General features: G+C 36.1%; 1 protein-coding gene across 6 annotated transcripts in view; it reads left to right on the top strand.

Moving 5' to 3' along the window:
* LOC138844887 (uncharacterized) overlaps positions 1 to 12145 on the top strand; it is a 138613-nt gene that overhangs the window by 24303 nt on the left and 102165 nt on the right. For all 6 annotated transcript variants that reach the window (XR_016219187.1, XR_016219189.1, XR_016219188.1 and 3 more), the window contains exons 18-21: positions 542 to 629; positions 4320 to 4348; positions 4482 to 4554; positions 8318 to 8508. Coding sequence is in view for 3 of the 6 variants with exons in the window: in XM_089311807.1 (XP_089167933.1) it covers positions 542 to 629; positions 4320 to 4348; positions 4482 to 4554; positions 8318 to 8508 (381 nt within the window). In the remaining 3 variants the exon portion in view is untranslated. The remainder of the gene's footprint in view (positions 1 to 541; positions 630 to 4319; positions 4349 to 4481; positions 4555 to 8317; positions 8509 to 12145) is intronic.

The following is a 12145-nucleotide window of genomic DNA, read 5'->3' as shown; positions in this document are numbered from 1 at the left end:
TTCTCTCCGTGTTATATTTTTCTTTCTCTGTATTTCTTGACCTGTCAAATAAGTAAATAAAAAGAAAACTTAGCATTTCTAAACCACTGTGTATGTAAATGTACAGCTTCTGAGATGTTCTGTTTATACTCAGTATGGCATACTTTGAAGTTTCTTATGTTTAGAATGTTAAGACAAAACCTAGAAATTGTTCATGTGTTTAACTCTGTATTATAACACTACAATTTTTCAATGTGTTTTTCTAGTTTGTCTTCTTTATTTTATTGGGGAATACAATGCAGAGTTGACTTTTTGAGTTAGTTTGTAGCTAAAATATGTTATTAGTATCATAAGTTATTGTTCCTCTGAACCTCCATGCTGCATTTATAGAATCAGTAACATGAAACTCAAAGTTAGGCCTGATCTTGAGAATTTGTATAAAACATGCTGATCTTATTTTTGCCTTTATAAAGTGGAACTCTTTAGAAAGTGGAAAATTAAGATTCTTTTAGAACATTGTTGGGAAGTGTATGCAACTCATTATTGGCATTAACTTTAATAGACTATTTCTACAAATTCTTGGAAGGAATCCATTAATCAATCAATGGCAGCAGATGCAAAAGGAAAAGATATGAATGAACCACTGGAAGGTAAGAACTGTAGTTTTTAAAGCCAGTTGACAGATGTTTATCTAAGACATGAATATTGATGTATACCAATAGCTGAAGAAAGTTGTGTATTAAATGCATAGTAAGGAAAAGATAAATGAGAGTGGTAAGCTGTGTATTGTGCCACTAGTTAGCAATGCATTAAATTGTGAGTGCCCCAGAGGAGCTGAAGTATTAGCTCCATTTCAGGATAACCTACAATCAGAATAAAGTCAGGGAATGAGGATTCAGAATGAGGGAGAGCCCCCATTCTGAGGGCTGAGGTGATATCTCATGGTAATTTTCTCATTGCATTTTCCTAATGGCTAGTAATATTAAGTATTATATATATTTATGTGTGTGTGTGTGTGTGTGTATTGACTATTTGTATTTCTTCTTTTGAGAACTGTCCATTCATGTCCTTTGCCCATCTCCATGTATTTCTGAATGTTCTATTGTTCTTCTGGTTGACTTGTCATTTCATTACTTGGTAATTTTAGTCTTTTTAAATGAAATTAGAATGGGGAAAAGGGTGAAATAAAATTAACTGCCTGAGAAAAAGCCCATTAAACCATGACATCTTATGCCATTTAAATTTGGGGGATGTGGCAGGGATGAACTTAAGGCTACATTCCAGAAAGGGGAGTTAAGGAAAAGGAATATATAAGGAAGCTTTGTAAAGACTAGAACTTCTTAAACTTAAGAATCTCTGGGGACCTTATTCAGCATGCACATTTTGTTTCCTTAAATGTGGGATTCTGCATTTTCATCACGATCCCTGGTGAGCTTTAGGGTTATATGTTTCCCTTCAGAGATATTTGAAAGAAGGACCTTGGGAGAAGTATTCAAGAACTAAAAGGATAGAGGGAGAGTATTTTTTGTTTTTATTTCTCAGCATGTTCCTATCCAGAGGATGAAAGGGGAGGAAGAAAGGAAGGAAGGAAGGAAGGAAGGAAGGAAGGAAGGAAGGAAGGAAGGAAGGAAGGAAGGAAGGAAGGAAGGAAGGAGGGAGGGAGGGAGGGAGGGAGGGAGGGAGGGAAGGAGGGAGGAAGGGATGGAGGGAGGGAAGTGAGTGGAGATAAGTAAAGGAGAGGAGAGGAGAGCGGGGGAGGGGAGAGAGAGAGGAGAGGGAAGGTGAGGAGAGGGGAGGGGAGGCAAAGAAGGGGGAGGAGAGGGAAGGAGAGGGGAGGGGAAGAGATGAGAGGGAAGGGGAGGGGAAGAAGGGGGAGGAGAGGGAAGGGGAGGGGAAGAAGGGGGAGGAGAGGGAAGGAGAGGGGAGGGGAAGAGAGGTGAGGGAAGGGGAGGGGAAGAGAGGAGAGGAGAGGGAGAAATTGGAAACAGGAATGAGAGGAAAGAAGGAAGCCAAGAAGGAGTAAAGTTTGAGAGGCTCTGGGGAAGGCAAGGAGAGTTGAAGGGAGGTTGAAATAGAAGTTAGAACTGTAAATTGTAGCAATAAATGGGAAAATAAGTGGTGTGGATAGTCCCTAAAATTAATGGTAAGGCGAAGAATCCAGAGCACAGATCCAGAGATTACTTTTGATAAGGAGGGATGATTCTGAAGAGGGAAGAAGAGAGAATGAAGTGAACCTGGTAAATTTAGAGTTACTAATGAGGAAACATGAGAATATTCACTTCAGATGCCTTCTGTATGTTCACATTTAAACACATTAGGTTATTGCTGCTCCAGAGATTACCAAAAACAGGATGGCGTGCTGGTATTGCAGCCACTCATTTGAACTTCATTTAATTCTAAAGCACTAGTAATATAAATTGCATGGATGCTATTTAAATGAGAAAAAATTTGAATACTGAATCATTGGCTTATCTTATAGCTAAATTTTTTATAAAGTAGTTTCACAAAATTAAAGTTAGCATACTATGCTAGAATAAATGTGTTTTGGAAACAAGATATCATAGACTTCATTCCTTCAATACCAGAATTTTTCAGTAAATATTGCATTGATTTAGAATAAAAAGTGATATTAATAATTCTGTGGCAGCTTAGTGAATTTATTCTTTTTGATGACTAGGTTTCTGTGTCAAAAGCATATTATATGCAATTACTTATATATGTTCTATGTACCTTCTTGAATCAGGGGATAAAATCTTTAAGACATCTAACTAGGGCTAGGCACTGTGGGACTGTAGGTTAAGCCACCTGTTGGGATGCCTGTATTCCATGTTCGGGTGCCACACTTAAGGTTCATCCTCCTGAAAAACTGCCTGGGAAGCAGTGGATGATGGACCCAAGTACTTGAGATTCTGCAACACTTGTGTGAGAGCTGGAAGGCAATCCAGTCTCCTAGCTTCCACTTGATTTTTTTTTAAATTTATTTATTTAATTGAAAGAGTTACACAGAGAAGGAGATGCACAGAGAGAGAGAGAGAGAGAGAGAGAGAGAGATAAGTCTTCCATCTGCTGGTTTACTCCCCAAATGGCCACAAAGGCTGGAGCTGAGCTGATCTGAAGTCAGGAACCAGGAGCTTCTTTTGGGTCTCCCAAGTGGGTGCAGGGGCCCAAGGACTTGGGCCATCTTCTACTGCTTTCCCAAGCCACAGCAGAGAGTTGGTTTGGAAGGGGAGAAGCCGGGTCTCAAACTGGTGCCTATATGGGATGCCGGCATAGCAGGCAGCTGATTTACCTGCTACACCACAGTGCTGACCCCTCCATTTGATGTTGCCATGGCTTTTGTGGGCATTTGAAGAGTAGATGGAAGATATTTCTCTATCTCTCTCATCTATCTTCTTCCGTCTTTCAGATAAATAAGTAAAATCTTTCAAAGCTAAACTAGAGGAGGAAAGAAATGTACACAAACCAGTAGTCCTCATAATTATAGAAAACTGTGACTATGTGTTACTATCTAAAGCCAAGTATATAAACCAATTGATGAGGTCAGACCACTTTCTCTGCTAAGAAATGAATTATATATTCATCTTTCATCACAACTGTACGCTTCCAAAATACAGGAGACACCGAAAAACAATTGTAGCACAATGGAATAAATGATTCTGATGTGTACAGTAAAGGTATGCTGTCACATTCGACCATCAGCTTTCTCATTTAGACTCTCATGGTCATGATTTGTTCCTTTGATTAAAGATCACATTTGTCCCCAGTACTCAGCATGCTCACTTTTGCATATGGGTACCTTTTTGCTTAATTAACAGTCATACTTTTTGAGACATTGTCATACGTTTTGAAATCTTAGTGGCGTGTTTTATTAAACCCATAGGTCTATTTTGTTGAATTTTATTTGATTTTTTATTTTTATTTTTATTAAAAATTATTATATATGTTTATGGAATTCAGTGTGACATTTCATTATATGTATACAACATATCTTGATGAGATCAGGGTAATTGGCATGTTCCTTTCTTTCACATGATATTATTAAAGCTTGGTACTCCTTTTATTTCATTATAAGATAGGTTACTGTAATATAGTTGCTCAACTATGCTGTGTAATACTAGGAACTTATTTTTGATAGAACTCTGGTTTGTATGTTTTTATATATACTTCTATCTTGCATGTTGTTTTCCTAGCACCCCAAATATAAACCGCTTCCCCCAAACCTACAGTAATCATTTCCATAGCCACACATGTGGACTTAGCGCAATGCTAAACCTGCACCATATATTGTCGGCCTTGTCATATTTACATATAATTGACTGTATATCTCTTTTGCTTTTTAGAGTTTGCTAAGGGATCCACTGAATTGACGGTAATAACGTTTACATTTTTGTCTTGAATATTCTCAATAGCTGGTAATAATGTGTATTTTACATTTTTCTCTAATTAAATACATATTATATGAAATATGCATTGTTAACTATCTTGTTTCAAAACTCCTTCAGCCTCGTCTGGAAGCAATACATCCTTTTTGGGCAACATCAGTGGGAATGAATGAAGTACAAACATGCAGACAAGGTAATTTTGCAGTACAAATGTTATCTGGAAAGAAACACAGTATTTGAAATGCCTTCAATCTTCATTCTGAAAATTATTTTTGTCTGCAGATTTGATAAAAGGTTTTGACACAAATAATGCAGATATCATTTTCAGATTCATGTCTGAAAAAAATATATTTCTCATCTAGAGACTGTAACCTTTAACTGAGATGCTAAAAAATACCTTTCATTTTTTGATACCCTGAAGTGCCTAGTTTAAAATTCTTATCTTTTATTAGGATTGACATAAGTTAATTAAGATATTAAAATTTTCATGGTTTAAAATGTCATAGAATTCTGATCTTTACCTAAATTGGAACATTATTCCTAAATTTCATTTGTTTTAATTGTTCCATCCTAGTGATGTTCTGATTAGCATACTCTCATTTGTGTGTGTGTGTGATTACAGAGAACAGAGACAATACTTAATCATTTTAAAGCACAGAAGAGGAACTGCAATCTCAAAATAGTTAATAAGATTTGGAATTTTCCCAAAGAATAAATATTTGAAGTGACTGGTATGCTAATAATGATCTAATCTGATCATTATACATTGTATAATACAATACACATATGGAAACAACATATTCTATGCCACAATGATGTGTCAATATAGAATAAAAATATATACTTTAAATTTTCTTTAAGAACTGATTTAGTGTCCCCAAATAATTTAATTGTAAATTAGAACTCTTAAACATTCTCATCTTAGGGTTCTTTTTACCATTAAAATCCTTGTGAGTATTTGGAGATCCTTTACTTAGTGGACTGCTCTGTTCATAGTTAGTTTATTAGATATGAAAACTGGGAAAATTAAGTACAAGCATGCAGAGTCCTACATTCCAATATCCATGACCCATTAACTGTTACAACTAATAGTATTTATGGCATATCTCTCTGAAAAAGTTGATTCTGCACTTTTAAGAGAATGGATTGAAAATTGCAATTAACACCTAAAATTATTTGATTGGATTTTTTGGCACCTGAACATACCAACTTGGATCAGAATTTAGAATTACTACTTGAAACCCTTTGTAGTCTTACCCAAATGTTAATGCAGTCCCTGGTGATGGAATCACCTTTAAAGTTTTATTTCTTCTGAATATAACCCTACCACACGACCCAGCCATCCCATTCCTCAGAATTTACCCAAGAGAAATTAAATTGGCAAATAAAAAAGCTATCTGTACCTCAAAGTTAATTGTAGCTCATTCACAATAATGAAGACATGGAATCAACCTAAATGCCCATGAACAGAAGACTGGATAGATAAATTATGAAATACGTACTCTATGGAATAATACACAGTGGTAAAAAATGAAATCTGGTCATTTGCAACAAAATGGAGTAATCTGGAAAATATTATGCTGAGTGAAATAAGCCAGTACCAAAGGGAAAAATATCATATGTCCCTGATCTGTGACAACTAACTGAGCACTTAAAAGGAAACCTGTAAAAGTGAAACTGACACAAGAAGCAATGACTTGATCAACCTTTGTCCTGACTATCGAGGAACAGCTTACTATTTTATTCTTTTTAATATTTTCTTTTTCTACTTAATACCATTGGTTGAACTCTTTACTTAATACACAGTTATTCTTAGGTGTTTAAATGCAATTGAAAATTGACTTCTGTTAAAAATAAGAGTGGGAATAATTTAGGGAGGAGATGTACAGTTTGGCACATGATCCCTCGGACTTACTCCTAAAGGGTAAAGCTAAAATCTTGCCATGGGACTCCAAATCCCATTAAGTTCACAGGTACCAATGCTATCTTACTAGTTAAAGTGTTTAAGTTTAACTAGTTTAAGTTCATATTTGATAATAAAGATAGGATTAAGTGTCAAAGGGATCACATAAATAATATGTGTCTGCTAATAATAATTGATAGAATTAAAAAGGAGAGAACACTCCAACACGGGAAGTGGGATACAGAGCAGATTCATAGAATGGCAGATGCCCTAACATGGGAAGCAGGATACACAGCAGATTCATAGAATGCAGATGCCCTAAACAGCACTCTGGCCTCAGAATCAGCCCTTAAGGTATTTGGATCTGGCTAAAAAGTCCATGAGAGTATTTCAGGCACTGAAAGCCAAGACACTGGCAAAAAATGACCTAAATGAAAGATCTCCGTGAGTGAGATCCCAGTGGAAAGAACGACCCATCAACGAAGGAGATACCTTTCTCTGAGGGTGGGAAAGAACTTGCACTTTGACTATGGCCTTATCTAAATAATGTCAGAGTTTGTGGACTCAAGAGGCTTCCATAGCCTTGGCGGCTCATGACAAGAGCCTCAGGTGATCACTAACATCATAAATAAGAGTGTCAATTGTTAAATCAAGAACAGCAGTCACTGTGTACTTGCTCCCCTTGTAGGACGTCTGTCCTTACTGTGTTGTACTATGAGAATTAATGGTGAAACTAGTCTTCAAACAGTACTTTATACTTTGTGTGTCTGTGTGGGTACAAACTGTTGAAATCTTTACTCAGTATAGAGTTGATCTTCTATATATAAAGATAATTAAAAATAAATCTTAATAAAGAATAGGATGGGACAGGGAGTAGGAAATGGGATGGTTGCAAGTGGGAGGGAAGTTATGGGGGGAAGAACCACTATCATCCAAAAGTTGTATTTAAAAATTTATATTTATTAAATAATAGCATTCTATAACAATTTTTTCTGTTTTTCTGATTTTGTTCTAGACTTGTCTTAAAATATTTAAATATGATAGTTTATCTTTTATCAAAATGATAAAAATATTTCAGATAAATACCAGTTAGAGCATTCTGAAATTCTGTGTACTTTGCTTCTATATTGGAACTAAACTAATTTTTAATTAATGCATTTGTATATGTTAATCTTATTTGTATTATTTTCATTCTTATGGTTAAAAAAATAACTTTTAAGTTTTTCAGACTGTGATTCTGCCCCCAGCTGCCTACTAGTTTGATTATCCTTTGATTCTCAGTAATAAGAGGTGTCAAAGATATACAAATTTGACAATTGATGATACATAACTGTTTTATTAACTCTGTGACCAAAAATCCATCAATATCCATGGAATCTCATGGACAGATAAAAGTAATAGCTGAGTAAATCAGAGCACAGAATTTAACCCTGGAGCACTTCTGTGTGACTGCATAATTTCATAGTGTGACTTTCAAACATCATTTTGTTCCAGGGTTCACTTTTGGATTACTCCTCTTATGCCACCTAAAGTCAACAGGATATAATTCAGAAAATCATTTTTATTCTTGAGCTCGAGTTCACATATAAACAATAGAGACAAGAGTATAGATAATTTTGTGTGGGCTGGTATTTAGCATAAACTTCTGAGTGGCTTACATGATTATATTTAGTACACAGGAAGATATCTGCTGTCTCCTCAAGTTGTTTGCTGATAATTTGGAAGTCAGAGGTATTTCTTAAAGAATTAAATATTCAATGAAAGATTAAGCTTAAGCTTTCGATTGATAAAATGAGTTATTTGCTATTTTTTTAAGATTGTAGCTTTCCTCTCACTGATAATTAACATATTTAAGTAGAAATATAGATCTGTAAGGGACACTAGAGTTACCTGTGTAAATGCCAAAAAAATATTAAACAAAATATCACTAATTGAATTAGACCCTGGATATGTGCCTCACCTCAGTGGCCCAGAAAACATTTTGGACTTGTGGCTTACCCAAACTAAACAATTGAAGCATATGATTCAAATAATAAAGTCTAGTGTTTTGTAGTTACAGGCAGAATCAAGTTAAAACCAATACCAAAACATCTCAAGAGGCATTTCCTTCCTCACTGCAATACTAATCAATATAAAAGCACAGAACTTGAGTTAAAAAATGTCAAGTCTTCTCCAACAAATAATGACATTAAAACAGCACCCAAGGAAGAACAAGAATGGCTTGATGGAAGTGAAAATAAGCAGGTATGTAAAAACGTAAACTTCTGATTTCATATTTTTGTGTGTATCATAGCATATACCAATCAAAATGACTTTCCATACCAGATATTTATATATATGTATATAATATATGTAGGTGTGTATATATGTATCAAAAGATCATAATTTAATGCTTAATTAAAAACATGTTAACTGCTTATTAGACAAAATCTTAGAAGCTGTTGTATCATATAGCTAATCATTTTCTTGAAAGAGGCAAACAATTCTAGATATGGTGTTCAATAACATTTTTAAAAACCTATTACACAGGCCGGCACCATGGCTCACCTGGCTAATCCTCCGCCTGTGGCGCCAGAATCCCATATGGGCCCTGGGTTCTAGTCCCAGCTGCTCCTCTTCCAGTCCAGCTCTCTGCTGTGGCCCGGGAAGGCAGTGGAGGATGACCCAAGTCCTTGGGCCCTCCACCCACATGGGAGACCAGGAGGAAGCACCTGGCTCCTGGCTTCGGATCAGCGTAGCACTGGCTGAGGCGGCCGTTTGGGGAGTGAACCAATCAAAGGAAGACTTTTCTCTCTGTCTCTCCCTCTCCCTGTCTATAACTCTACCTGTCAAAAAAAAATTAAAAAAAAAGAAATTATTTGTTCTTCTCCCTCACATAGGGACAAAACATCAAAATGAAGTACTGCAGCAAAATATGTGTAGATTTAAGAATGAGGTAGGATAAGATGGACATTTGTCATAGTCATTAAGATACCACTTGGGATACTAACATTCCATATCACAGTTCCAGGGTTTATGTCCAAGTGCTGCTCCAGTTCTGTCTTCCAGTAATGCATACCCTGGGAAGCAGGTGATGGCTCAAGTACTTGTTTCTCTCACGCTCCTGTGAGAGATGTACCTTTAGGTTCCCAGCTTCTGGCCTTTGCCTGGCCTAGTCATGCTTATTGTGGGTAGTTGTAGAGAACCAGCAGAGTTTGTCTCTTTCTCTCCCCCTCTCCCCCTCTCCCTCTCTCCCTCTCTCTGACTTTCCAATACATTAAAGTAGATTTTTAAAAAGAATGAGGTAGTCTCATTACAAGTAGTTTCTGGCCTTGGTGAAAAAGTTTAACTTGCAAAATACAGAGAGGTTCCCTTGTTGATACTCTACTATTTGCCTGTGTCAATTACCTGATCCATTGTGATTTTCTACCTAGAAAAAGCTTATGTACACAATGATGTTGCTCTCTAAATTACAGTTAAAAAAATCTTCATAGTTTTTATTATTTAATTCTTCCCAGTGACCTTTAACCTGGGCAAATAATTTAACTGAATACTCTATGACTTTCTGAACCAGAATAAGTATAAAGATTTTTTTAAAAATTTTAATAAGCCCTAGCCATTTTGATTGGCTTAACAATAAATTACAGTTATCTATTTTTTAAAGATTCACTTATTTATTTGAAAAGCAGAGTTTTGGAAGAGGGAGGAGGGAGATATGGGAGAAGGGAGGGAGGGAGAGAGAGAGGAAGAGAGAGAGCACGAGCAAGAGTGAGCTTTAATCAACTGTTTCACTCCACAATTGGCCACTTTGGCCAGGACTGCGCTAGACCTAAATCAGGAGCCAGAAACTTCATCTGAGTCCCTTATGCGGGTTCAGGAAACCAACTACTTGGATCATCTTGTGTGAATTGTATTGATTACATATTAAAATATGAATATGTGGGATCCAGTGAGCATACCGTGGGAAGGAACCATTGTTTGAGAGTGAATATTAGCATGTACCTGGCCTTGAGTGTTGTGAAACATATTACAAGCATAGTGAGTCTGTTTATTGTGCCTTGTCTATTGTACAACTTTATCTGATTCAGTTAAAGTACATGGAACTTTGTGTTCCAACATGACTATTTTAAAGATTTTTTTCAAACACTTACATACACTTTCATGTAACTTTTATGCTTACACAAGTATTTCTGGTGAATTAGACTTTTATAAGTATCATAAACCACCACCAGAAGTTCAATGTTTGTCTCTAAATTAGGATGCTACATTCTGGAGTACTTACAGTTTTATAGGTATGTAAAAATCTACAGATATCCTCTTATAGGTAAGGGTAGATAAAGCCTCTCTTCACGCTCCTCACCCTGAAGGCATTGGAGTATTTTGACAAAGTCACACTGCTCATTTCTGTGATTAATTTGGTTATTTTCTCTGGTAATGTATCTGATTCAGTGTTATAGAGTGTGTGTTTTCTGTTAGTGCCATAAAATGCTAGGAAAAGCCACTCTGTGTACTTTGTCTGAATCATTTAACCTTTTGAAGTTTTATTCCCATTATCAGTAGATAATGGGGCCAGAACACTTAATTACTTCATGCCTTCCGTCTATGAAATTATATGCTTAGTGACTGTAAAATGAGGGAAGCTTATTTTTCAGTATCTCTCACTAACAATTCATGACATTCCCTCTTCTTTTGAGGTGTGGCAAACTTGGACGGATATATTTTAGTGAACATGTATCCCTTTTCTGAATATCAAATATCCCAGGATCTAAAGGGAAAAATATTGCTGGAAACGTAGTTTTTTTAAATTAAGATTTACTTTATTTATTTGAAAGACAGAGTTGCAGAGAGAGGTAAAGACAAAGAGAGAGGTCTTCCATCCTCTGATTCACTCCCCAGATGGCCACAATGGCTGGAGCTGCGCTGATCCGAAGCTAGGAGCCAGGAGCTTCTTCCGGGCTTCCTACGTGGGTGCAGGGGCCCAAGGACACAGCACCGGCCTGGCAACATAGTTTTCTAAAGCTTTGTTTTACACCTTTGTGAACCCAATGGTTAAGAATGTTATAATATTAAAGTTTTAATGATCTGTGAATACTTTAAAAGTTATTGTCTATGGAAAAAATAATTATAAAAGCAATGAGAGAAAAAATAGCTTAGAGCACAGAGGGGAAGCCTCCTTGCTGTTACTAGAGACCTGCATCGTCAAATCCTGTAAATCTGGATGGTTAATATAAAATCCAGGTGACAATGACAGAAAGTGACATATTTTACGTGTTTCTCTTATTGCTTCCATACAGGTTAATAAACATACTAGATAGTGAAATGTGGATAGAAATAAAAGCATAAAATGAGGAAGTACCATCTTTGACATTTTGGAGAATTGTCAAAAGTTTTAAATTCAGAAATGAAGCAGAATGCACCAAAATTTCCATGAGCTGTAATGCTGAAACTAAAGTATATAACATGCAGCACAAATACATTTCATTGACTAGAATTCATGGCGAGTGTCTTAGGTGCAGTAATCACTTTGAACTTCCATGAAGTACATCTTCCTCCTCAACAGTTCTTGGATAAAAAATATGTTAAACATGATTATCTTGGACAATTAATTCCTTGTGCCAGTATCAACAATCTTAAAATTTTTGTTACTTTGAAGAGCAAACCCAGTTAAAAAGAATTTTAGATCCTCCCATCAGGATGATTCCTAGCAAATCAGTCCTTTGTTAACCTAGTGAATTTTTGGTCCCTTTAATTGTGTTCTTTCTCTAGTTATATCAGACTCTGGCTTGGTTCTTCATTTCTGTGTGAAGCACTTAAACAGAAGTTGTTGCTTATGATGTGTGGCATATTCATATGCCACTGCTTGTCCTGTTTTCTTAGAGACTGCTGTGTTTTTCACTGTATA

This window comes from Oryctolagus cuniculus, chromosome 13, assembly GCF_051225735.1.
Source record: "Oryctolagus cuniculus isolate XC-2025 breed Fujian yellow rabbit chromosome 13, ASM5122573v1, whole genome shotgun sequence".
NCBI lineage: Eukaryota > Metazoa > Chordata > Mammalia > Lagomorpha > Leporidae > Oryctolagus > Oryctolagus cuniculus.
The sequence above is the reverse complement of the archived record's forward strand: the minus strand, read 5'-3'. Positions and strand labels throughout refer to the sequence as shown.